At 43.5% G+C, this 26,858-nt stretch overlaps 1 protein-coding gene across 2 annotated transcripts in view; it reads right to left on the bottom strand.

The window, feature by feature from the left end:
• Window positions 1–26,858, bottom strand: part of LOC147893818 (ARM repeat superfamily protein) — an 89,761-nt gene that overhangs the window by 13,518 nt on the left and 49,385 nt on the right. For both annotated transcript variants that reach the window (XM_087385569.1, XM_087385570.1), the window contains exons 6-12: window positions 22,361–22,573; window positions 21,705–22,211; window positions 21,490–21,624; window positions 21,067–21,282; window positions 20,705–20,794; window positions 3,823–4,073; window positions 3,648–3,736 (exon numbers count right to left, since the gene is read on the bottom strand). In XM_087385569.1, the coding sequence (XP_087241695.1) occupies window positions 3,648–3,736; window positions 3,823–4,073; window positions 20,705–20,794; window positions 21,067–21,282; window positions 21,490–21,624; window positions 21,705–22,211; window positions 22,361–22,573 (1,501 nt within the window). The remainder of the gene's footprint in view (window positions 1–3,647; window positions 3,737–3,822; window positions 4,074–20,704; window positions 20,795–21,066; window positions 21,283–21,489; window positions 21,625–21,704; window positions 22,212–22,360; window positions 22,574–26,858) is intronic.

Genomic DNA, 26,858 nt, shown 5'->3' with positions numbered 1-26,858 from the left:
CGTGGGGGATTGCAACGGGGACGGAGCTGATACCTCAAGCCACCGTGACCACTCCAGCTATATCAACCTCTACAGCGGTGACATCGCCACCGGGCGCTATACTAGTGAGAGCATGGCACATATGGGATGCAGAAGCCTTGGCTATCATAGTAGGTACAACGGCGGATATGGTGCTGCTGCATATTCAAATGGCGGACACTTCTTTCGAGGCCTGGAGGAACTTGAGAGATATGTACAAGCTCGACAATTAGGCGAGAATCTTGGACCTCGAGACACAGCTATACAGCAGGAGTATGGAAGAAGGGGAATCAAGATGGAAGGTGGTGCGGGATCAACTGGCGGCAATTGATCAAAGGACTGCTCCCTCGGAGCTATAGTAGTTTTGTGACTACCATGACTGTAGGGCATAGGCCGACGCCAATGACTTTTGAGGAGTTGGTCCCATTACTGTTCTTGCAAGAAGCTCGGGAAAAGAAGTACAACGGTACTGATAAGGATGACAAGGCCCTGATACCTCAAGACAGGAGCAAAGGCAAGGGCAAGCCTGGCAAAGGCAAGCCCAAATCTAACGACAGAGTGAACTCTTCAGATGAAGACAACAACAAGAAGAGAAAGAAAGAGAGGAAGTGCTTCTACTGCGATGACATTATGTGAAAGATTGCAAAAAGAAGAAGGATAAACAGAAAAGGGTGCCTGCTCAGAGTCAGAGGAGTCAGCTCATGTGGCAGTAAGAGAACTTTTCTTGGTGACCACTCCGTGTGCTATTGAGATTAGATATGTGGACCCCGGTGTTACTATCACGATGTCAAACATTGAGGATTGGTCAGAGGAGTCAGGATCCTTTGTGAAGGTGATGTACAGTGATGAATAAATGGAGTCATCTGGGTGCTTTGGTCAGTGTTGCTAAAGCAGAGGCAGACTCTTCGACAAAACCTAAAGACTCAAGGTCAGACGATGGATGTGCTTTAAGGGGGACAACAATACACAAACACAATTGGAGCTTGATGGTCCAAGTAAATTGGATCTGTGCCTGGGATATGATGTCTCGGGTATGGTATTTGGTTGCAGACCTAGCCAGACGAAGGACGGGTTGAAACAGATCCTAAGAGCTTGGTGCCTAGAGGGCTTCAGACCGTTCACCTATCATGAGGGGACAATTGGAGGATGCTGGGACCTGGAGAGCTCGAGTTCACGAGCAAGTTCGTGACTGAAGGTGGTGGTGCCATTAGGCAATACCAAATATAGACCTGTGTACCAGACTGGTGTGTGGAAGCGGAGCTAGAATTGGCAGAGCAAGAGCCATTGATTGAAAAGCCAGAGAAAGACTATGACGACACCAAACTATTCCAAAGGGCTACAACACGAGAGCTACTAGAGGATCTTCATCGATGGATTGGTGTTGGGCCAAGATGGGTCGGTGAGAGGGGGTGTTGGAAATATAGAGGTCACCTCCCCGTCTATAAGCCCCTAGATGAGGAGAGCATTGGGGGGGTGAACCTAGGGTTTGAGGGAATGCCACATGGGCAGCATCCTAGTTGCCATGTGGGCTCCATTCAGACAACAAGAGAGAGAAGAGTGGGGCTTCCAACAGCAAACAGGCTGCCATGTGGGCAGCACACCTCACCATACCTGGCTGGGAAAGGAGGCGTGTACAGAATTGCCATGCGAGCAGTACGGAAGCTGCAGCACAGATCTGGCAGCTGCAGGACGGTCAGAGAAAGGGCTGAAGGAGGCAGGCCCTTGCCCTTATATAGGGCCTGGTTGGGCTGGTTGGGGCCAGCCAACCAGGTCAGCTGACAGACCTGCAGAAGTCGGCTAGGGGGGCTGCTTGGGTTGGCTATATCCCCCTCTCCTGGTCGGTCCATTTGGAGGGCCTTGTGCCCTATAAAAGGGAGGCCCCAAGGAATCATAACATATCTTCTGAAGCAGCACTTCAGCCAACAGATAGGAGCAGCACTAGACCTACCTTGGGCCTATATCCAGGAGGTGAAGGAGGTACAGAGAAGCTGCAGACTAAGTTGAGAAGGGCTGCCCACCTAGGCTGAGGTTCCGGACAGCAAGGTGGGGAGACCCTTTGAACGGAGAGTCTACATACGCTCAATGGAGCATGCGAGCTCAGAGATCTAGAGGTGCAAGGCATATAGTAGGAGAACCTTTCTTGGTATTGTATCTGTCCAGTTTGTGTCCAGTTTGTGGACAGACGGAGATATAAAGTGTTGCTTCTATATTTGTCACTGAGCACAGTCTATTTGCTAGTCTACACATGCACATGAATGTAGTGAAGTCCGTAGTGAAACATTTGCAGGTGTAAATCTTGGGCTATCTATCAGTCTTCCGCTGTGGGATACCATCTGGTGGGATTTCAGTTTTCTAACAATAGGCTACATCATTATGTGCAGTACTTGAACATCCACCAAAGCACTATGCATGCACAAGCACTCTCTCTCAATCAGTGTTTTCTTATAATATTGTGTTAGAACATGTCAAAAGTCAACATTCCCAGGTCCACTCACGTCTACTGAATGTCTAACACCTCCATTCCAGATTGACAGGGCCACAGGTTTTACACAGTTTCTCCTAAATTCATCTTGTTAAACAATGCATCATTATCAACAAATGCAATCAAACAATCATGCAATAGCCACTAACTAGCTGACTATACCTTTTTATGGTTATGTACAATCCTCCTGGCTATAAACAAATAAGAAGCAGGACATTTACAAATATCTCTGTTATAAACAATGGATTCATTCATAGACTGTTAAACAGATGCCTCATGTTCCTACCTTGTCACCAGTACACCCCACACGTACGAGGCAGCTGGAGCTAAAGGAAGGATGCAATACAAGTATACTTTTCCCCAGGGATAGATCTTCCATGTTGTTGAACCTAAGCATGGAAGATTGCAATGCTGGGCATATTGTGGCTGGACAGGGACAATTCTGTAGACAGCCACACAAACCCCCTCCCGCGGGAGGAAAAAAGAGAGAAAGAAAATAGGCCGCCCCAAAAAGGGAATCCCATAAGACCCCAAATTGTTTATTAGAACTCCAACAGTTTGATAGACCCCTCTCATGAAACCCCACAGAACAAAAAAAACAAAATCACACTCACAAATTTGTTCCATAACACTCAGAGCACTGCTTTTGAGGGATCAGAAAAACCATGTACTTAGTCAAGTTATTTCATAACACTCATGGCACTGCGTTTTTTAGGAATCAGAAAAACCACGTACTTAGTCAAGCTATAACTAACTTCCATAACCACTCTGACGTTTGAGAAAAAATTCTATTACTAAAGCACAGAAGCTGAAAAATATCCATAGTCTCAAGAGTGGAAATTTTTTTGGGGCTTACTGCAACTGCATTACAATAACAAGATCAATCTTTCTACTATTTTACTGTCAAAAGGAGCAATTGATCAAGCATTGTCATGGCAGCCCTTTGAAATGATATTCAAGAAATAATTTACTAAGAAGCACATTTCTGAACCTATTATCATAGTTCTGGAACCTAGCTCTAGACAATGCAATTAATTTAAAGATAGAAGGATTCTGGTATTTAGAAGAGCCGTATGCTTTCCAATTTCCAAAAGACACTTTATAAGAGTAGTCACAAGTCATCATATCACAAGTAGCAAAACCTTACGTTGGAGAGCGATCACAGCTTGAAGTCGTACATCTTCATGAAAATAACCAGCATGCTTTTTAAGCACATTTAATGTGTCCAATAGAAAACTGATGGCCGGTTAAGTGAGATTCAAACAGACAGTGTCAACATTCAATACCGGAAAACAATAGCCTCTATTCTTCCAAAAGGATACGGCATGAATGCAGCTTTCGTATGTAAAGCAAACAAGCCCAGTGCTTGTGTCGCTGCTGCCTTCTCATCCAGCACTCCTGTCCGAACGCTGAAATTGCGAACCCGCCTGTTGTCATCATTATCTTCATCAGAAGATACCCCTCCGAAACCATTAGGTACATCTCCTTCCTCCTCTGAGTCATCAACATCTAAAGCTGCCCCATCATCAAGATTACAAGATGCGAGTGCCAGAGGCACTATTCGAGCAAGGTACTGCAAAAAAATACATTTAAAAATTCTAAGAAGTCATTTAATGTTCAGCTTTAGTTGACCCAATGAACCGACCAACATGCAAATTTATGTGGCCCTACAAGCTTGAAACGAATTCCGTATCTTCATTTCCACTGCAAGATACTTCAATTCATGCCAAGAAAGAAAAGATTATAGCTACCCAGAATCTGAGGGCAGAATTTCTGTATATCCATTATAATGCTTTGAGTTTTCTAACATCACAAATCTTTTTCAAAAAGGAAACACAATCGTTTAGTAAGCTGAAAAGAAAACAGTCCCTAAACGTGAGTATTTAATGGGATGCCTAGAACACACACAAAATGCAAGATTCTACAAGCCTCTACGAGCTAAACCATTACCCTTCAAGAGGCTATAATTGTGAGAAGTGGAGATGGTGGAGAGTTCAAAAACATGGAGCTATGTTGAAGAGAAGTTTCAAGACAGAAGTATAAGAGGGCTGTCAACATGACAAAACCCTAGGTAAACCCCAGTGTAAGTTAAAACTCACTCAACCCTAAACTGAGGCAACATCATCTTGTGAGCTGCCAAGAAATGCATGGACTGCCAATAAAGAAACAATATCCACTGTGGAATGTCTCATATTATAACCCCTAGCCCAATCTGAATCACTGGAAAAGACCAAGGACTAAGTACCCTGCAAGTATCTGAAAACACGCTTCACAGCACACTATGTGCTGTGCATATACCTGCTCAACTGAGATACACTTAATTGTACCTGGGCAGGGTATTATAGAGATAGTAAGGCATCCAACATCCTGACTGTATACAACAACATCAAAAGGTCACCTACATCATGCATGGACAGCCTCAACCCTGGCTCCATGGGAGTCGAAATAGGCTTGCTGTCCTGAAAATCAAACCTTTGTAACAGTCCCTGAATGAATTTTCATTGTTTGAGCACACTGCCTTCATCTGTTTGCATAAACTGAATGCCCAAATAATCGTGTAAAAGCCCCAAATCAGACATCTCAAATGAAGCTTCAAGATCATTCCACAATTTTCTCTTCATTTGTGCCAATGAGCAGCCGAGCAAGTCTTTGCACTAAATGTCATGCTCAATAATATTGAGGCCTCCCCTATGCAAAGGCAAGATGATAGTGCTCATGTCATGTACACCATCCGATATAATTCTATGCCAATCTCCTGAGCTGGCCAATACAAGAGCACGAAAAGGACTAACGACAAGTGATGTACCAAGCAAAGGCTAATAAAACCTGATTCACCGAAGGGCTCCCAAGGCTAGGTCCAAAGACTTATAGAGTGGCTTCTCCAAGACTGGAGTGAACTGATGAGTGGAGGTGATATCCATGCCTACCTTGCATCCCAAACATCTGGCAATAGTTTTCCTATCATCTCGGTGTGGCTAAACCGCTGAACCTAAATCCGATAGATTTGTGCTAGTTAATGATTGCATCTATCGCAAGGAAAAAGTCCTCCAAGGCTGCTCTGAAGCATTGTAAATCTTTTAGGAAGACCCCTAGGAATATAGCTATGTCATCCACAAGCTCACTGTCAAGAAATTCCTCATCATTCCTAATGGAAAACAAAGTATGGTAATCTGTGTTTGCAAGTGGAACAAATGACTCATCGCCTCAGCCACGAAAAGGTGAAGGCAAGTGCATACTGATCTGTGAATCTCAAAACTGTCTCCTCTACCACCCTGAGTGAGGACCTGGCTCTGGAAATGAGGGTCGTTTTCCCCTTTGGGGATGAGATGAATGAGTCCTCTGTTTGCTCCCCTTCCTTTGGGGATGAGATGAGTCCTTTGTTTGCTCCCCTTCCTTAGGGCTGAAGCCTTTCAAGAAATACTGGATAGCATGCACGTTCATGATCTTTTTACTCATCACACTCTTCTATAGGCCACTACTACATATGGGCCAATTTTGTCACTTTTTTGCAGCACTTTGCTCGCCCTTATAATTCCTTTAGGAGGAAATGATCCAGAAATGAGAGGTAAACTTCGAGTCCTTGCCTATGTAATGGTTTGAGGTAACCCACCAATGGGATACCAATACCAAATAAATAGGCACGCTACATCCTCTATTGCTAGCTATCTTTTGGCAAGGTACAAGCATGCAAAATTTACTAAAACAATCAATAATAGTTAAGTGTGTATTATGTGTATCTACTGATAAGTGACACCACAAAGCTCATGGCTATGTCCTCGGTTGTTGATATTGGAATTCAGACCATGGAAATGACCTTTGGGAATAGGCAACGGCTTGAGCAAACCAGCCGCCTTCTTGTGGAAAACCTTTACTTTTTGGCAAATCTGAAAGATTTGAACATAGCTGTAAACATCCGTCTACATCCCAGGCCATGCATCCCAGGCCAATAAGAGAAACGCTCTAACTTCTCCAAGGTAATGTCTGTCAAGATCCTTCCCTTGTGTCTCTAGCACAGGGGCCTAAAGTGTGTGGATGGAGGTCTTCCAACTAAGAGCATTGGCGACAGGGTGGGTTGTTCTTCCCAGGGACATACTCTATCGTGCCCCTAAACTGCTGAAATATCTGACTCCATCGTGCTTGCCAATCACTCCATCATGAACTGGGCATTGTCTAAAGCCAATTAAGTGCTTGGTGCTCTGCCTTAACTTTGAAAGTCCGCCCATATAGGAAAGGCTTCCAATACTTTAATCCCCGAGTTACTCACTGTCATACATTGAATAATTCTTCTCAGCAGCATTCAACTTATGACTGTAGTAAGCCACATATCTATATTTATCTCTCTCTCTCTCTCTCTCTCTCTCTCTCTCTCTCTATATATATATATATATATATATAGAGAGAGAAAGATAGATAGATATCCCAATGGCCACATTACTGGCATCCATGATGACCAACAAAGTATAGTTCCACAATGCTAATTTCAATACTGGTGCAGTGGTAGCCAACAATTGTAAGTCGTGGAAGGCTTGTAAAGTTGCGCCGGTCACTAAAATCTTATGTCCGCATGTCTTCACCACTTTCAATAAGTTCGTGCGTGTATTGAGAATCCATCCATGTCAGCATGATATGCCTTGCAGAGGCCAATGAAAGGGCAGATCTCTTGAGGCATCACAAGGACATCCCAATTGTGGTGGCCTAAACCTTTTCAAGGTCCAAGCAAATGCCTTTTGCACTTATAAATATCCCAAATACTGAATCTCCATCAGCCAAATTCACTCTTTTTGGCATTTAAGAAGAACTCATTGCCACGCAACTGTTGAAGAGCATTCGCACATCCTTTACATGTTGCGCTATTATAGCCAAAAATATGAGAATATTAAAGAGAAAGATGAATAGGCACACTCCTATGTACTGAGCAAACACCCTTGACATCATTTTGTTGAACATTGGCGGTGCATTCTTAGCCTATATGGCATAACCACGAACTCATAGTGAACTCGTTCAGTCCTAAACGCCGTCTCTGAAATGTCAGCATCGAAAATGGAGACCAGATGGTAGCAACTTTTTAGATCTATATATACCTTTGTAAGACTAGAATGTATCCAATCATACAAATTTGGATTTTTGTTGTTCTAAAGACTGAGAGTTTTTTAGCTGATGGGGCTTCTCAACCTATGTAAAATATCTCGACAAAGTTGAACATCTGATCATCACTTTGACGAAAATTCAAAGAACTTGCATGTCCGCTAAGGTGCCTTTGTAACACTAGAATATATCCCATCGTATAAATTCAGATTTTCTTTGTTCTAAAGACTGAGAATTTTTTAGCTGTTAGGGCTTCTGCTACCGCGTAAGATATCTCAATAAAGTTGAACAGTTGACCTCCACTTGGACTAAAATTCAAAGAATTTACATGTCTACTAAGGTGATAGAAAAATATACCACTGTAATACTAGAACATATCCAATCGTACAATTCAGATTTTTATAGTTCTCAAGACTGAGGATTTTTATCTTGCAAAAATAGTTGGTGCCATTAAGTCTCTCTAAAATGTACCCAACACGGGGCATCAACAACTTATTGCTCGTTAAGTACCCTATAGTCAACACACAAGCGTGCTAACTTATCCGTTTTCTATACGAAAAGTATGGGAACTGCGAGTGGTGAAGAAGACTGTTGGACAAACCCAACACGCAGTTACTAAGATGATTGCTGCTCTAACCCTCCCTCCATAGACTTAGGAAGCCAGTAGAGAAACTTACTTGGTGGAGTAGAACCTAGAACCAAGTTAGTATGATGATCCTCCAATTGACTAGGTGGAAGCTAGAGAGGTAGATCATCACAGAGTATGCCATCCTAAAAACTCGTCGAGTGGATTGACCATGATATGTCCCAATAGAGGGGTTGATTAAACTACGGCCTCCTGGCAGCAGACATAGATAAGCGCACACACTGCACCCTTGCGGATAGCACGATGAGCGCGAATATGTAAAATCAATGCAATCCCAATAAAACAACAATAAAACAACAGGCTCAGGACGACCTTCTACAACCGTGAAGGTATTATGACATCAATGACGAATAGGCAAATGCTTACGAAACCACTGAATCCCTAAATATCAGTCGCACTGAAGCAAATGTGTAATAATCAATTAATGGGTGCCATGGTGGTGCGCTTTAATTAATTGTTGCAGGTACCAAGAAGAGTTATTTTCCTAAGCGCTACGGGAGCCTAATCAGAGTCTAGGAGGCGGTTCGCGTGACCAAGTGCTTCGAAGACTGCAGAGTTGCCCTTAGTCGCATGTAACTAGGAAAGTAATGTAGAAATTTACAAGTGGCTTGTTGCCAAGAAAGGGAGCCTGAGAGCTCATGTTATGATTCATTCATTCACGTTTTGGATTTTTGTATCAGGCAGCTCTACGCTAAACTCTTGTAACAGTTTCTCTCTTCAAGAAATAAAATACCTTCGGGGGGGTCCAGCCCAACATGTTGTCCTGGGCCCTAGCTCTGTGTGTGTGTGTGTGTAGAGAGAGAGAGAGAGCTCTTATGAGTGTTTCTGTAGTAAATTATGAGCGTGAGGTTCTACGAGAGCTCTAGCGATTGCGTAAAGAAATGAGAGTGTCTCTGCTGTCTTTTACGAGGGAGGATTACATTGGTATCAGAGCATGGCTTCACAATTTTCTTAAACTGTGACGATCCAAGAGATAGGAGAGAAAGAAAGCATAGACCCACCGTGACCTTGTATAGTGTCGGGGTAAGCGTGACGTGCAGGCGCAAATTGTAGAGCAAGGGACCTTTTAGTCGACTACATAGAAATCACGGCTCTGACGAAAAGCTAACGAGATGCAGACATCTACGCGTGAGGGTGCCATGGATTGCAGAGGTGTCTGACGGAGAACCCACACAAGGAGTGGAGTATTACTCTAGTGATCAAGAGGATTGAGGACGGAGCGACGCTCCGCCAGGCAGCAAAGACTGTCGATGAAATCCCGTAAGTAAGCGCCGGTTTGACGGAAACCTTGTGAGATCATGGCGCAAGGCGAAATCAGACTAGCGTCGGCTGAGCCATTTGAGTTAATGCCTTGATCTGGAGCGTTGTAGTTTCGCTTTCAAGGTCCTGTGAAAATTTGCAAACAGAATCGTCTTTTCTGAGGTCTCTGTGTAGAACAATGAGCAAGAGCCTCGTGAGAATTTGCGATCAGGAACGGCGATGTGACGCGGAGCACTTCCGACGTTCATCCTTTGCAAAATCCTTGGGGTAGTAATCTGCTGATGTGGCAGTGACGTGGCAGAGGTCTTGGCAGGCAAGGCAGCCAGAGCTGACGTGGCACATACGACACGTGGCAGTGCACAGAACAGTGCTGACGTGTCATTCTGACATGTGTCAGCTGATGTGGCAGACCCACATGCAAGGGATGACGTGGCATGCACGTGTGAGATGACCTGGCATTCTAACAGGTGACATGGATGCTGACATGGCCGACCAGGGGTTAATCTAACTCAACCTTGGTTAGTGGACTGGTTAGAGGTCCAATTAGTTGACCCAACCAGTCTAGTCTGGTCACTGTAACCAGACTGTGACCAGTCTAGTTAGTCCAGTTGCAAACTAACCAGACCAGAACCAGTCAGTCTGGTTAGAGTAACCAGCCAATTACTCCATCTTGTTACTGTCCCCAAAAAAAAAAAGACAGTTGCAGAGACTGTTTCTGCCAGCAGTCTTCACCTATCTGAGAGAGTATTTACTGTCAGAAAAGCAGCAGAAAGACAGTAAAATCAGAGATTTCCAGAAAAAGAAAATGTATGCCTTTGTGCTCAGGAAAAGGCAGTCAGATGCATTCTGAGTGCTTTTTGCAGCAGCCAGAAAAGGGGCAATATAGTTGTTGATGCCTCGACAACTTTGTGGGTATATGCCTTGAGTTGACAGCCCGGTACTGGCATAAGTTGTGAATGCAAGACACCTCTTGTTGAGGTGATTTTTCCCTTTGAAAAGCAAAGACAACGTGCATCGGTTGCATACACAGTGTGTGTGTGAGAAATTTGCAGATCTCAGACGAGTTGTAAGAAAATGGCTCAATCACCTATCCAGTGGGATTCACAAGATAGGGATGTACATCCAAGACAAAGAAGTGTGCAGCAAACTCAGCAAGAATTTGAGCAGATGGTACGCACTCGTATACAAGAGATGGAAAATTTCAGAAAATCTCCAAGGGCTCATCATTTGTTTCAAGCAGAAGCTATGCCCCTTTCAGCATATGACGTGCCAATGCCAAAGGCACACTCTCGTGTACCGCCAGAGAAAGAGAGATCTCATAGGGGACGGTCTCATAGCAGGAAGAGATCGAGGCATCATCACCGATCTCCTAGTCCATCACCGTCTACCTCGAGTTCGACTTCTGTATCTTCTTCTTTATCAGATAAACCATCAAGGAAAAGAAGGAAACACAAGAAGTCTAGGAAGAGTAAGTCTTCCAGAGAGACCAAGGAATTCAAAGAGGGAGGTAAATCTGTCAAGTTTATGACCTACAATGGACAGTATGGTCATACAGACAAAGCATTGCAGTTTATCAGGCAGTTTGATGCAGCATTCGGTACAGAAAAGTTTTCAGAATCCTCCAAGTTAAGAATGGTCAGTTTGCACTTGACAGCTACAACTAGTGCATGGTGGAGTGCACAGACTACAGATGGGTCAGCCCCAAAGAAGTGGAAGGACTTCAAGAAAGCCTTCTACCAGCAGTTTATGCCTAAACAGTTTAGAGATCATGTTCTTCAAGATTGGGACAATTTGCATATGGATGCAGGAGATACAGTGGATGTGTACAACCAAAAGTTTTGGGATGCTTATTTGCACGTTGCACCTTTCAAAAAGATCTCCAAAGGAACCCAAATGAGAAAGTACATCTCAGTCCAAGAACCCAGGCAGTAGTGAATGCTTTGGGGGCAAAGAACATTCAAGACCTTATACATTCAGCTTCAGTAGCTAGTCTTGTGCCGTTACAAGATCCATCCACGGTACTATCCTTGCATGCAGGACGTGCTGAAAGAAAGAAAACTGATTTTTCAAAATCAAAAAAGAAAGAGTACCCCAAGGTTGAAAAGAAAGGGTTTCAGCCTCAGAAGCCAAGGGGTACTCAATTTTCAAAGTCATATAAAGGCAAATCCCCATTCACTCCCCATTCACTCCTGAACAGATAGCTCAGTTTCACAGAGATGGGAAATGCTTTAAGTGTGGGAAAGAGGGACATAAAGCTGCCCAGTACCCTGAGATGCCTTCGGGTTCTAAGGAGCAGAAAAAGCCACAAGTACCACCCAGGCCAATGGTGGGAGCAGTCCCAAATGTTTTGGGAAGTACCTCAGACCCAAAAGAAAAAGAGATTTTGCTATCATGGGGAAAGATAAGAGATCAGCAAGCATTAATCCTATTTGATTTAGGGTCTACAAACAATTTCATATCTAAAGATTTAGCCCCGAGATTAGGGATAAAAACTGAAGAACTAGGCAGAGCTCTTGATGCTGATCAAATGTTTCAAGGGAATCCAGTGCAAGTTACTCCTTTGATTGGAAAGCTTTGTGTCCATGTGCAGAACTATGTAGATCAGGAGGACTTTTTAATCTCTCCTCTCAAGCAGCATGATGTTGTACTTGGTACACCGTGGTTCCATCGAAAGAAAGTGACGATAGAATACCCTGAGAGGGTACTGAGTTTTATCCATAGGGGGAAAAACCAGCGTTTAGTTGCCAGGAATAAAGGGGAGACTATCCCCATTGTATTTGATGTTACATGTGGTAAAGCAATAAAGTCTGCAATTTCCGTGTACATGGTTTTTGTAAAAGAAAAAGAGAATGATATGCATGCTGAAATGAATGATGCAAACAAAGATAAGTTTCAGTTTCTTATAAACTTTAAAGATTTCTTTTCCGATGCTTTGCCAAGGGAGTTACCCCCAGAGAGACCAGAAGATCATCAGATAGAGTTAATGCCTGGTAGTGAGCCACCAAACAGACCACCTTATAGAGTCAGTGCGACTCAGAGAGAGGAGATTATGGCTCAAGTACAGGACTTGTTGTCCAAGGGGTTGATTCAACCCAGTTCTTCTCCTTTTTGTTCCCCTATACTGCTAGTACAGAAGAAAGATGGTTCATTCCGTATGTGCATCGATTACCGCGCACTGAACAAAATGACCATCAAGAATAGATTCCCTAAGAATAGATTCCCTATTCCACGCATTGATGATGTGCTGGATCAGTTAAATGGAGCTTCAGTTTTCACCAGGATAGACTTAAAGAGTGGCTATCACCAAGTGAGGATACAGCCTCAGGATCTGCACAAGACAACGTTCCGCACTACTTTTGGGTTGTATGAATATCTGGTGATGCCTTTTGGATTGACCAATGCCCCAGCTACCTTCAACAGGATGATGGATCGTATCTTTCGACCCTACAGACAGTTCACTGGTACCTTCTTCGATGACATAATTGTCTTTTCTAAGTCCGAAGAAGAGCACAAGGAACATCTTGCTATAGTTTTTCAAGAGCTGAGAAATCATCAGCTCTATGCAAATAGCAAGAAAAGTGAATTCTTCCTGGAAGAAATCCATTATCTGGAGCATATAATATCCAAGAATGGGATACAGAGGGATCCAACAAAGATCCATGCCATTCAGGAATGGCCAGAGCTGAAAACTATGCATGAAGTTCACAATTTCCTAGGCATGTGTTCTTACTACAGAAGGTTTATCAAGCATTTTGCTGATATCGCAGCTCCATTACATGACCTTACTAAGAAAAATGCAGCCTTCACATGGGGAATATCATAGAAGAAAGCATTCAATACACTCAAGGAGAAGTTGACTACAGAGCCTATTCTTGTAGTCTCGGATCTTTATCAACCTTTTGATGTTGATTCCGATGCTTGTGGAGAGTGTGTTGGGGCTGCATTACATCAGAATGGACATGTAGTAGCCTACGAGAGCCGAATGTTGCGTGATGCTGAAAGATACTGGGAATCTATGAGAAAGAGTTATTGGCTGTAATTCATGCCATCCATACATGGAAGCACTATCTTTTGGGTGCAGATTTTACCGTTAAAACAGATCACCAAAGTCTGATATACTTTTTGACTCAGACCAAGCTTTCCGAGAAGCATATGAAATGGGCAAACATGCTGTCAATGTATCATTTTCAGATTGTCCATACCCCAAGAATTCGGAACAGAGTGGCAGATGCCTTGTCCCGAAGACCCCATGTCAATAATGTGACTATTGCTTATCATCAGGACCTAGAAGGCATGAGGGAGCAATATGCTAGTGATGCAGATTTTGGTGAGATTTTACAGCAAATGCAAGAGGTGCAATCCACCAGTCACTATTCCCTGAAAGATGGGCATCTAATGAAAGATGATTGCCTATGCATCACCCAGGAGACGACAAAAAAGATTTTGGAGTAATGCCATGCACCTCCCTATGCTGGACACACAGGAATTACAGCAACAACTCTAGCACTAGAGAGGTATTTCTTTTGGCCAAGGATGCGGAAAGATATACATCAGTTTGTTATTGAATGCCTTACGTGTCAGAAAGTGAAGTATGATAGACGGAAGGCACCTGGCCTACTTATGCCTCTTCCCGTGCCTCAGGCACCATGGGAAAGTATTACAATGGACTTTATTTTTGATTTGCCAAGATCAAAGTCAGGGAATGATGGGATTTGGACTATCATTGATAGAATCAGCAAGCAAGCTCATTTCATTCCGGTTCGCAAAACCATAAAGGCAGATCATATGGCTAAGCTTTTCATGGCACAGATCTTTAAGCACCATGGTATGCCTAAGTCCATTGTCAATGATCGAGATCCCAGAATGACCAATCTATTCTGAGAGCTTTATTTGATAACATGGGGACGAATCTGAATTTTTCTTTTTCTTTCCATCCCCAGACGGATGGTCAAAGTGAAGTAGCAAATTCTACAGCATTGGATATGCTGAAATGCTACGGGGGTGACCAAGGTTCAGACTGGGAAAAGTACCTACCATTAGTAGAGTTTGCTTACAATAATACAGTACACAGCTCTACAGGGAAAGCCCCCTTTGAGGTCATTTATGGGAAGGTGATTTTGCCACCTATCCTGAGGACCAATGATGAAATATTTGCAGCTAATCAGTTTGTGAGAGACCTCTAGACAGCTTACAGCCAAGTCCGGACAGCAATCGAAAGGTCTTAAGAGAAACATAAAAGAGCTGCAGATAAGCATAGGAGACAGTTAGATCTCAAGGAAGGAGATTGGGTACTTTTGAAGTTTGAAAAAGCTAGGCTCCGCAAGTTTAAAGGCAAACTGAAAGTGTATGCAAAGTTATCTCCCAGATACTATGGCCCTTTCAGGGTCACAGAAAGAATAAATGAGTTTGCATACAGGTTATCATTGCCAGAGCATTGGAGGATTCACAATGCATTCCATGTGAGTCTTCTAAAGAAATTCCAAGGGCCAGAGCCTACAGAGCCAATATCAGAGGATCCACCAGAAGTGGATGAGCTGGAAAGATCCTTCAGCCAGAGCAAATTGCGTACCATACTGTACGCAAAGGCCCTCAGGGCGAGGAGTTTTACAGGTATCTTGTAAAATTCAAGAATTATACGGCATTAGATGCCAAGTGGATGGACGAAGACATGTTATCCAATCATCCACAGCTTTTGGATGTTTACAAGGAAGCTTTTCAGTTGAGGTCAACTGAATAGAAGCCAAGGGGATGTCACCACAATGTAAATATCCTAAGTCAAAGTACAGTTGACCATTTATTTGATCATAATTAAAGAGTTTAATATGTGTTAATTATGGTCAAAGAATTGACTACGGTAAAAGATACTTAACTCTGGTCAAGTAAACCTTACCTCGGTCGAGGAGACTTAGTTTATTACCGAGAGCGTTAACTACGGTTAACAGAGAACTACAGATCTGACTATGGTCAGAGAGTGTTGACTTCGGCCAACGAGACTTGGCATGCGTCAAGAGGGTTAACAACGGTTAACCAAGATGTGCCAACTTCGGTTAGAGAGTTGTGCCAACTTCGGTTAGAGACTTGTGCCAACTTCGGTTAGAGAGACTTGGCTATAATTAAGGTGCCTCGACCCTTGGTCAAAGCTCCTTAATTATGATCAAGAGCGTTGACTTCGGTCAACCAGAGAATAAATATATATTTTTATATTTGTTATGTGTGCACATGTGTTAAGTGGGGACGCCCACCGTGACTAGAGTTAGTCCACAGTGTGTTATTTGCATGCAAATCGCTAACAATTAATGGGTACCATGGTGGTGCGCTTTAATTAATTGTTGCAAGTACCAGGAAGAGTTATTTTCCTAAGCGCTACGGGAGCCTAATCAGAGTCTAGGAGGCGGTTCGCGTGACCAAGTGCTTCGAAGACTCCAGAGTTTCCCTTCGTGGCATGTAACTAGGAAAGTAATGTAGAAATTGACAAGTGGCTTGTTGCCAAGAAAGGGAGCCTGAGAGCTCATGTAATGATTCATTCATTCACGTTTTGGATTTTTTGTATCAAGCAGCTCTACGCTGAACTCTTGTAACAGATTCTCTCTTCAAGAAATAAAATACCTTCAAGGGGGTCCAGCCCAACATGTTGTCTTGGGCCCTAGCTGTGTGTGTAGAGAGAGAGAGAGAGAGAGAGAGAGAGAGAGAGAGAGAGCTCTTACGAGTGTTTCTGCAGTAAATTATGAGCGTGAGGTTCCACGAGAGAGCTAGCGATTGTGTAAAGAATAAGAGTGTCTCTGCTGTCTTTTACGAGGGAGGATTACAGCCACTATGTAACTGCCTCACCCGTGAGATAAGGAGTTGCGAGATGGACTTTAACTTGCTCATCTTAAAATCCGTGCAAGAGGGAAATGTGCTACAAATTGATGAACAAACTGCAAAATAGTTGAGTGATACACACTTAACGTCATACTTGGTGAATTTCGAGGCGCACCAAGTAGGTCACCTTGGCTGGTGCAAAGGGTGGTGCATGGGTGGAAGCCGACAAGCTCAAGCTGCAGAGGGTGGTGCATGTGTGGAAGCCGACAAGCTCAAGCTAGCCTGCACATTAGCCAACATCTCTTGTTGTTGGCCTCTCAATCAAGTTTGTGCTACCTCACTCTGGACGAGCTCTATGCAACAAAGTGCCTCCTCATTTTTGTGTTCCTCTCGGATCAACAAGAGCGTACAAGCGCACGCGTGTGGCGTGCACATGTGTGTGTGCGTGCGTGCGTGCGTGTGTGTGTGTGTGTGTGTGTGTGTTTTCCAGCAATAAAAGATTTCTTCCCACAAAAAAAAAGTGTGTGTGTCTATGTGTGTCTCTGTCTGTCTGTGTGTGTGTGTGTGTGTGTGTGTGTGTGTGTGTGTGTGTCTCAGCGTGTGTGGTGTGTGTGTGTGAGAGAGTGCGGCCTCTGCTCTCCAGCCTCGCCAAGGATTCCTTACATGCTCCCTTTCTATCCATACACCTGTACGGTCGCCGTATGGTTTCCATACAACCGTACAAACAAGGGTAGGCTCGACTTACCTCTGCGCAGCTCCGCGTGCAGATCCATACCTGTCTGCATCGCCGTACTCTTTTCTGACATCTACGTTCCGTACGTCCGTACAGCCTCGTCAATATTTCCGTACAGTGCAGTCCTTTCCGTGCCCCGTCTGCATCTCCGTACAATCCAGCCTTTTTCGTATAGTTCCGTTTGTATTTCCGTACAGTCCAGCCTTGTCCGTACAATCTAGTATCTTTTCCGTACAATTCTGGGTCTTGCTCCTATGCTTTTCCGTACAGCGCTCTGTCTGGTTTTCTTTCACTCTATACTTCTCCGTATAGTCTTTCTTGCCTTGCCGTATTTCAATCATGGCTTCAGGTTCGGATGTTTGTACATATGCTCGAAAAGAAAGACCCGCAGATGCCAAGGGCCGTCCTTCACATATCTGCCAAGGGCCGTCCTTCACAACCTGCATCACAAGATGATGAACTTACTATGGAAGCTCAACACGTGTTTGATACACTTAAGGATGACTTTCAGCAGTCACGACAGGAATGGGGCAAACCAGTTCCAGAGGTCACATACAAATTGAAATTGCCATCCCTCGTGAATCCTCTCAGGAAGCTATCTCAAACCACTGTAATAATTTTCTTTCCAGGAAGAATCCTAGCAGCCAGTGATGTTGCACAGTCGATTAAGTCCATCCTTGGAGGATGCTTTGTAGAGGGAGTCTATTTTGCATCTAGAGGCTTTTATGAGGTTCATTTATCAGATGCTTTGTGCAAGCAGAGGCTACTTGAGCTTTCTCCCCTCTTTTACGGGAAGCAGATGGTACATGCTATGCCCTGGTCCCCAAACAAGGATTATCAAAGTCTTATATGACATCATTGTCCTGTATGGGTTGAGGTTGTTAACTTCTCGGATTATATGCATGAAGAATTGCCTGGCTTGGCTGCTTCCTTGGGATATGTCATTTGTCCTCCACGCCCTATGGGAAACCGTAACAGATTCTGCATTCTCTGGGACACTGGTACACCTACCCCTCCTTCTATTGCAGTGGAAGTTGAGGGAGTGCAATTGGGAAAAAAGTATTTTGAATTGAAATGGGGTGTGTTTGCAGGAGCTTGTTTTGCCTGCCACAAGTTTCGGCATCTAGCCTCTGAATGCCCAATGGTTCTGCATCAACCCCCTCCCAATGCCTTGCCACCCCAGACACGGGAAAAGAATGAGAATTTGCAAGCTAAGACAGCAAATAGAAATGGAGCAAAGAATGCCAAACCAATTAATTAGGTGCAATCACTTGCTGGAAAAGAAAAGATAAAGAAATAGAGAAGATGAAGGAATCTACGAGAACTGATCGGGATGGTTTTCAACAGCCTAAGAAGGTGGTTGTATTGAAGCAACGCCCCTTTCAATCTCGTCAATGGGATGCTTCTTCTCCCTCACCAGGACAGGCTTCTACTTCAGCTCCTATCCTTCAAAATTGGGTGGGGGTTTTGAAGAAGGGCATCCCCATATGTGATTCTTAAGAAGGGGAGAATGCTATTTCTTTCATGGATCATGAGGGAACGCAACCCATGCAGGCAGAGGCTTTGCCTCTCTGACATCTTGTTCTATACTTGTACTTTACTGTATATACCTCTTCCATGCATCAAACACTTAAGTGCTTTACATACAATGTACAGAGCCTCTGCAATGTCTCAAAGTCGAGGCTTTTATGGAATTATGTACATAAAATGCAGCCAGATATTGTTTGTTTGCAAGAGCATAATCAACACTTTAAGGTTAGTCATCATGATTATTTTGGCGGTTATGACATATACTATGCTGGTACCACTACCTACTCAGGTGTATGCATAATGGGTAGACATGAGCTGGAGCCTTAGTTAGCCTTCAATGACAGCAGTGGCAGATGGATGGTCATACAATGTAATGTCAATGGTGATATTCTTGAGTTTGCATCAGTCTATGCCTCCCAGACCTCTGCCATGAGGGCTTCTTTATGGGATTCTTTAAGCAAATATCCATGGAGATCTAATGCATTCATATGTGGAGATTTTAATAATTCCCCTCTGCCAAGAGATAACACCACTTCAAGATCTCATATGCTATCATTGGAAAGGCAGAAATGGGATAGCATGCTTCTTTTTGTGCAAGCTGAAGATTTATGGCTGCTTCTCCAAGGGTCGGTGCCTGGATATACTTTTCATCATAATGCACTTACTACATACTGGGCAAGGCTTGACAGATGGTATTTGTTTTACCCACAACAATATGCAGATTTTAGCCCTCATCTCCTCGTAGATTTCTCATTGGGCTTGTCAGATCATGCCCCATTATGGATGAATCTGCACCTTGGTATGCCACTGGATGATTTGCCACCCCGTTCCAGTAGATTATTGCATGTTAATCAGGCTTATTTCCGACATCGCTATTTCTAGCAAATGATCAGACTTGCAATTCATCCCTTGCCTTTGCATGCCCAGGAGGACATGGATTATGCTTGGGACAGCTTTGTCTCTCGTATACAGAATGTCATTAGGGAGTATGGAAACTGGCATATGACTAAATGGAGGAATGAGGTTACATGGGCAAAAAGGACAGCACAACAATTGACTGAATTTTCACATTTAAGGCCTCTCTCTGAATCAGAAAATGATTCCCTTGTCGATCCATGCAACCCAAATTTATAAGCAAAAAGATAAAAAGTTGCTAAGAATACATCCTTGGCATGTACATATACCTAGATGAATCCATTCCCAAACTCATCCTCTAAAAACACAACATAGTGTAGTTTCAATGTCATGATAGTCATTCATAAGATTGAAAACCATAAACTCCATCACGCATAGCAAGGACTAGCTACTATGACATCCCCACTGACACCATCAGCGCCCAACAGTGGGTGTAGACCATAGTATAAAAATATGCTCTCACACATACAAATCCACACAACCACACATATAAAAATATGCTCTCACACATACAAATATGCTCTCACACATACAAATCCACACAACCACACATACTTGAGCATCCATTTATACAAAGTCTTTGTACTGAGTTTCTGTCGGCACTCCGCAGGTGAAGGGCAGACTCAGCCATAACGAAGGCTAGCACTAAAGGAGAAGGCTAATCAAAAGGTAGTCCAAAATCTCTTTATTTAAGCTACAATTGCTTGTGAAGTCTAAACGGTTTCATTTTAGTCTCTCCCAAATGAGCATCTAAATCTAGCTAATAGGGCAACACACCATTTAAGATACAAAGAATTAATGTACATATTTTCTTTTTCAAATTAATGTCTTCATTTTTTATTTCAGATGTCAGATCAAAATATAAAGCGCAGCTTTTTCACCTCTTTATACTTTGGATCTAGTTTTATATAGCTATAACTAAGAAATTATGAAATCATCTTTCCTATTCGCTTCTAGAACAGTCATGTCCTCTAAAACCATATAAGAAACAGAACCAAAAAAAAAAAAAGCAATGAAAGGGATGCTCACCTAACTTCAAACTTTGGAATAAACAAGGCAAAGTTTAATTCTCTTCCAATGATAGAGTGCAACAAATGGTGTTTCATATGCTGTTCGATGACAAGACAAGTATGCTATTTTCTTCCTTTTGAGACAAGACATGGAAATGTCATTCGATGTTTCAGCAAACTTGACTTCTTTCAAGAGAGGGCTCAGAAAAAAAAAGAAAAAGCACCTGGACCAAACCCTCCTCAAGGACCTCAGCAACATTGCTCAAGAAGCCATGAGTATACTCCCGGAGTTCGCTGAAATCTAGAGAAAATCCCTGCAAGAAAAACACTTATATAAACAATCATCATATCATCCATATCAGAATTAAGACAATGACGCAAACATAATCAATTGAGATCAATCATGCATGAGACCTCAAAGATTTTGGCAAATAGAATCCAGGAACTAAATTTAAAAGGTGGCACTCTTGACACAGGCAAATATTAAAGCTGGATGTTGTGGGAATGAAGAAACTAATGCATTACGATAAGTTAGACGGGAGAACTTGACTTTCTTGCAGACAAGCAAGCAGATTTCAAACTCAACTGCAATAGCAGCTTCAATAAACCCAGGCAATACAGGTTCGATATTCTGGCGCCCAACAGCTATGGCAATTATGCCAACAAGCTCAGTAGCTCGTGCACGAGCAGACAAATCCTCGTCCTTGGTCAGCACCATAAAGCTCTTCATTAACTCTAATACACGCTCAGCATAAGGAACAAAAGCTAGCTCCGCTGCTGCCGCTGCTGATCCTATTGCTGACTAGAGAGACAAAATGGCAATTAGTAAAATTTAGGTCAAGTCCACAATCATACTTTGGATGCTACAGTGAGAAGTTCTAATTCCATAAATTTATCTCTTTGTTCGATTCACTTTTTCCTTTCACTATGCTGTCCTTCATTGTTCTTGGCGACTGAGTAGGAGATTGTTTGATCATGCCCAGGCAGCAAAAAGAGTTCACAAAAATACCATGCAAGTTTCCTGCAAATCACGTCGATTACTTTGTAATGCCTCCAACAGCTTTCCCAAAAGAGGCTCAAGATATGGAAGTATTTCAGCCTTTAGATTTTCACAAAATGCAGCCAATGCATAATATGCTTTCTCCTGTCAATTCAAGACAATGATCAATGGCCATTTTAGACATATAAGGGGCTGAGATGTGGAGCAACGAAATATAGAATTACCTGCACTTCTGCAGATGTGTCGTTCAATACATTAAATATGCAAGGGAGTACTGTCTTGTAATGTTGAATAATGTCAGGTTGTAGATGTTCAGCAAACTGCCCTAGAGCGAAACTCGCTGTCCCCCGTACCAGTTCTTCAGGGTCCTGTAATGCTTGTAATACCAAGCTTAATATGTCCTCCAACTTCTTTTTCATGATCTCAAAGCAGCCCTCAGATATTACACCCAAAGCCATGACTGCTGCTTCTCGACAATTAGGATCAGAGCTACCAAAATTCCTTGCAGAAAAATCAAGAACGGGGGGGAAAATATGTTTTTTGGGGAGACTCATTGCCATTGTATCCAGGACTTCTGCAGCTGCTCGATCCATCGAAAGATCATCTTCATCATGCTGATTATTTCCTTCCGCAAGTAGAGGACATATCACACTTAAAATAGGACCAACAGCCTTATACTTTCCCAATGTCTTTGGCTTGTACTTAGCCAGCCATGATATAATCTGAATAGCCTGTATGGAAAGAAAAGGCTCAGCACTACTAAAAAGAGATAGCTGTCACCATGCCACATTGAACTTCCTTGCCCAATCCCACAAAGGGCAAACTTATACAGTTTACAGCTGAAAGAGGACCAAGAATGCCAAATAGCTTGGCAACTTACTTGATGTCGCACATTCATCTCAAGCGCTTTGTTGAAACACACTTCCAGAGCAAACTGAACGATGGAGGAGATAGATGCACCGAGTACAGGCACAGGTGACTCCACTAGTTCATCAAATATTTCAAAGGCCAAAAGTGCTACCTCCTCATTGCCATTGGCCAAGCATTCCCGGGAGACAGTTAGAATGTGGGGGATCAACTCCCGGAACTTCAACTACAATGATGGAGACCAAGTATCAGATTTTTATAAATTTTCTAGACTGTAAACTACTCGGTGCTTTCTATCAATTCAAACAACGGATTTTGCAGAGACGTTTGAATGAAATGATTGCGACTTGCCAAACACATATACTTGAACTTAAGAGTTTGCAATTAAGCTGGAATTAAGACTTATACAGCTTAAACACAAAGTGACATCATTGGAAATTGCAATATGATTGAGGGGCCAACACGGCCCCCCCCCCCTTATCCAGGCTCACTTTATTCTTGAAAATGGAGATACAAGACCAAGGTGCAATGCACCTTCCAAACTGATGAACTCATTGAAAATCTAGGACCTAGATACAAGACTCAAGAGCATATGTGCAAGGTAGACAACAAAAAGGAGGACTCCAAGCTCAGGTTTCAACTCTTGGCTTGCCCAATCCACGAGGAAGAAGCCCGCAACAATCACCACTTACATCCAAAATTAGAGGCAAGCACTAGTTTCTAGAAAGATAGTAGAAACAACATGAAATAGTGCTGTAAATGAGATAAACTTGACAATACAGGCTCCCTTCGTGACTTAACCCTTTTGTAGATGAAGTCCTTGATGCCTTTGAAGCTACCTTGGGTGAGGAGAGTGTGGAAATGGGGCTGGAATGAGAACAGCTTTAAAAAACAGCCTGTAGGCTAGAAAGAGAAAGCCTTTATGGAGGGATAGCTGTAGAGAGAGAGTGCCAATGCTGATCCCAAGGGAGGGGATGTAAGAGAGGAGCTGCTACTGTTCCAGAGGTGCACAGAAAGGCAGATTTCTGCAAGGGGAACGGGTTGGAACAGTAGAGAGAGAAATTCTGCAGTAGAGAGGGAAAGACTGCAGCAGGAGAGAGAAAAGGGCTGTGGCTGTTCCAGGCTAGGAGAAGGAGAGAGGATGATGCTGCTGTTCCAGAAGAGCTGAGAGGGGGCAGATTTCTGGAGAGGTGGGGCTGGAACTGTAGAGAGAGTGTGTGCTTCTGTAGAGAGAGAAAGTGCTGCTGAGGTGAGAGAATGGCCTGGGGAGAAGCTGGCTGCACCCAAGGAGCTGGAGAGGTTCTGCTGCATCAACCAAAAGAAGGGAGAAGAAAAGTGACGAATTTTTCATGTAGGGAATGAAGGGGATAGGCCTTCTTTTATAGGCTCAGCCCCCTTCCAGGCTTAGAGTGGAAGGTGGACACTTGTCCCAGATTTTTGGTGGGCTGCAGTCCCAAAGAGGACAGCCCACAACCTGCCCCAAATCTACCAGATTTGGGGGCCAGACACTTGGCATGCATGCCCTGCCACTTGCCATGCATGCTGCCACATGTGTGGGACAGGTGGACTGACCTGCCAGCTCAGATTCCATGTGGCAGTCTGCTACGTGTCACTCCCAAAAACCCTAAAATTTCAAAGTTGTCAGAATTCAATTCTGATCGCACCCACGGGTTCCTAACAGCTTGGACTATCTATTGACGTACTCTAAGGTCATATTTGAGCCATACTGAGCTCATTTGTTTGTCATCTTATCTTGTATCTCCATTACTCTTGGCATGCAGCCAGGCCCACACCCAAAGCTCAGGGAACATTCTCTTGAATGGTTCCTAGGTCAGTATGCAATATGTGCATTTGATTGGTCCCATGTTTGGGTACTCAGGTGGGGTGTGGTTTCCAGATGTCCTCTCAAAGAGAGGCCATTACTCTTGTGGGTCACTAATGCCCATAACCCCAAGCAAGGGGGTCCACCCTCAAATGCTAGACCTAGTCCCCATTGTTCGTAACTGAACAATAGGAAAACATTTCATTTCTTAATAAGCATACTATTGAAAAACAAACCAAGCAAGTGGATACATGTTGAAGCAGGATGACATTCCCTCCGTCTTTCATTCGGTTGTCCTCAACTGAAGCGCTTCCTCATAAGCATCCACGATTTCAGAACACTCCTGAAATGTAGCTCTGTCCACCCATTGGGCATCGGTGGATGAGAGCCCTCTGAACTTCAAAAGGTACATCTTGCGAGTCGTGCCTCAACATCCCGTAGTGAAGTTATGCAGAATAATTTGCTCTGGGATCAACAAGATCTCAGTGTCCTCTACTTCAGGTGCATCCTCCAGTGTGAGCTCTTGAGGTGGTTCCCCAATGAAGGGTTTCACCAAGCTTACGTGGAAGACATCGTGGATCTTCCAATGCTCTAGAAGTCTCAATCGGACTGAGACATCATTTATTACCTGCAACACCTGAAAATCCACTTGCTCGGTACTATTTCTTTTTGTTTTTCAATAGTATGCTTATTAACAAATGAAATGTTTTCCTACTACTCAGTTACGAACAATGGGGACTAGGTCTAGCATTTGAGGGTGGCCCCCCTTGCTTGGGGTTATGGGCATTAGTGACCCATAAGAGTAATGGCCTCTCCTTGAGAGGGACATCTGGAAACCACACCCCACCTGAGTACCCAAACATGGGACCAATCAAATGCACAGATTGCATACTGACCTAGGAACCATGCAAGAGAATGTTCCCTGAGCTTTGGGTGTGGGCCTAGCTGCATGCCAAGAGTAATGGAGATACAAGATAAGACGACAAACAAATGAGCTCAGTATGGCTCAAATATGACCTTAGAATACGTCAATAGATAGTCCAAGCTGTTAGGAACCCGTGGATGCGATCAGAATTGAATTCTGACAACTTTGAAATTTTAGGGTTTTTGGGAGTGACACGTGGCAGACTGCCACATGGAATCTGAGCTGGCAGGTCAGTCCACCTGTCCCACACATGTGGCAGCATGCATGGCAAGTGGCAGGGCATGCATGCCAAGTGTCTGGCCCCAAATCTGGTAGATTTGGGGCAGGTTGTGGGCTGTCCTCTTTGGGACTGCAGCCCACCAAAAATCTGGGACAAGTGTCCACCTTCCACTCTAAGCCTGGAAGGGGGCTGAGCCTATAAAAGAAGGCCTCTCCCCTTCATTCCCTACATGAAAAATTCGTCACTTTTCTTCTCCCTCCTTTTGGTTGATGCAGCAGAACCTCTCCAGCTCCTTGGGTGCAGCCAGCTTCTCCCCAGGCCATTCTCTCACCTCAGCAGCACTTTCTCTCTCTACAGCAGCACACTCTCTCTCTACAGTTCCAGCCCCACCTCTCCAGAAATCTGCCCCCTCTCAGCTCTTCTGGAACAGCAGCATCATCCTCTCTCCTTCTCCTAGCCTGGAGCAGCCACAGCCCTTTTCTCTCTCCTGCTGCAGTCTTTCCCTCTCTACTGCAGAATTTCTCTCTCTACTGTTCCAACCCATTCCCCTTGCAGAAATCTGCCTTTCTGTGCACCTCTGGAACAGTAGCAGCTCCTCTCTTACATCCCCTCCCTTGGGATCAGCATTGGCACTCTCTCTCTACAGCTATCACTCCATAAAGGCTTTCTCTTTCTAGCCTACAGGCTGTTTTTTAAAGCTGTTCTCATTCCAGCCCCATTTCCACACTCTCCTCACCCAAGGTAGCTTCAAAGGCATCAAGGACTCCATCTACAAAAGGGTCAAGTCACAAAGGGAGCCTATATTGTCAAGTTTATCTCATTTACAGTACTATTTCATGTTGTTTCTACTATCTTTCTAGAAACTAGTGCTTGCCTCTAATGTTGGATTAAGTGGTGATTGTTGCAGGCTTCTTCCTTGTGGATTGGGCAAGCCAAGAGTTGAAACCTGAGCTTGGAGTCCTCCTTTTTTTTGTCTACCTTGCACATATGCTCTTGAGTCTTGTATCTAGGTCCTAGGTTTTCACTGAGTTCATCAGCTTAGTCTTGTATCTCCATTTTCAAGAATAAAGTGAGCCTGGATAAGGGGGGAGGGGCCGTGTTGGCCCCTCAATCATATTGCAATTGCCAATGATGTCACTTTGTGTTTAAGCTGTATAAGTCTTAATTCCAGCTTAATTGCAAACTCTTAAGTTCAAGTATATGTGTTTGGCAACTCGCAATCATTTCATTCAAACGCCTCTGCAAAATCCATTGTCTTAATTGATAGAAAGCACCGAGTAGTTTACAAGACAACATCCCAATAACCAATAAAGGTACACTTTTGGATGTAGGCATAGAGAATGAAACAATATGAACATGCAAATCAAATAAAGGAAAATTGGAATCAGTTCATGTTTTCTAAATCAAACATCCAAGGTGTCTATCAAACAGTGTTTCTTTGTAGAAGATATACCTGCATAAGACTAGAATAAGTCCAATCATACAAATTTAGATTTTTTGTTGTTCTAAAGACCAAAAATTTACACTGAAAATAAAAGGGAAAA

The sequence above is a fragment of the Dipteris shenzhenensis genome, chromosome 15 (assembly GCF_047967505.1).
Source record: "Dipteris shenzhenensis isolate YYH24624 ecotype China chromosome 15, Dip_SZ_1.0, whole genome shotgun sequence".
In the NCBI taxonomy this organism is placed as follows: Eukaryota; Viridiplantae; Streptophyta; class Polypodiopsida; order Gleicheniales; family Dipteridaceae; genus Dipteris; species Dipteris shenzhenensis.
The sequence above is the reverse complement of the archived record's forward strand: the minus strand, read 5'-3'. Positions and strand labels throughout refer to the sequence as shown.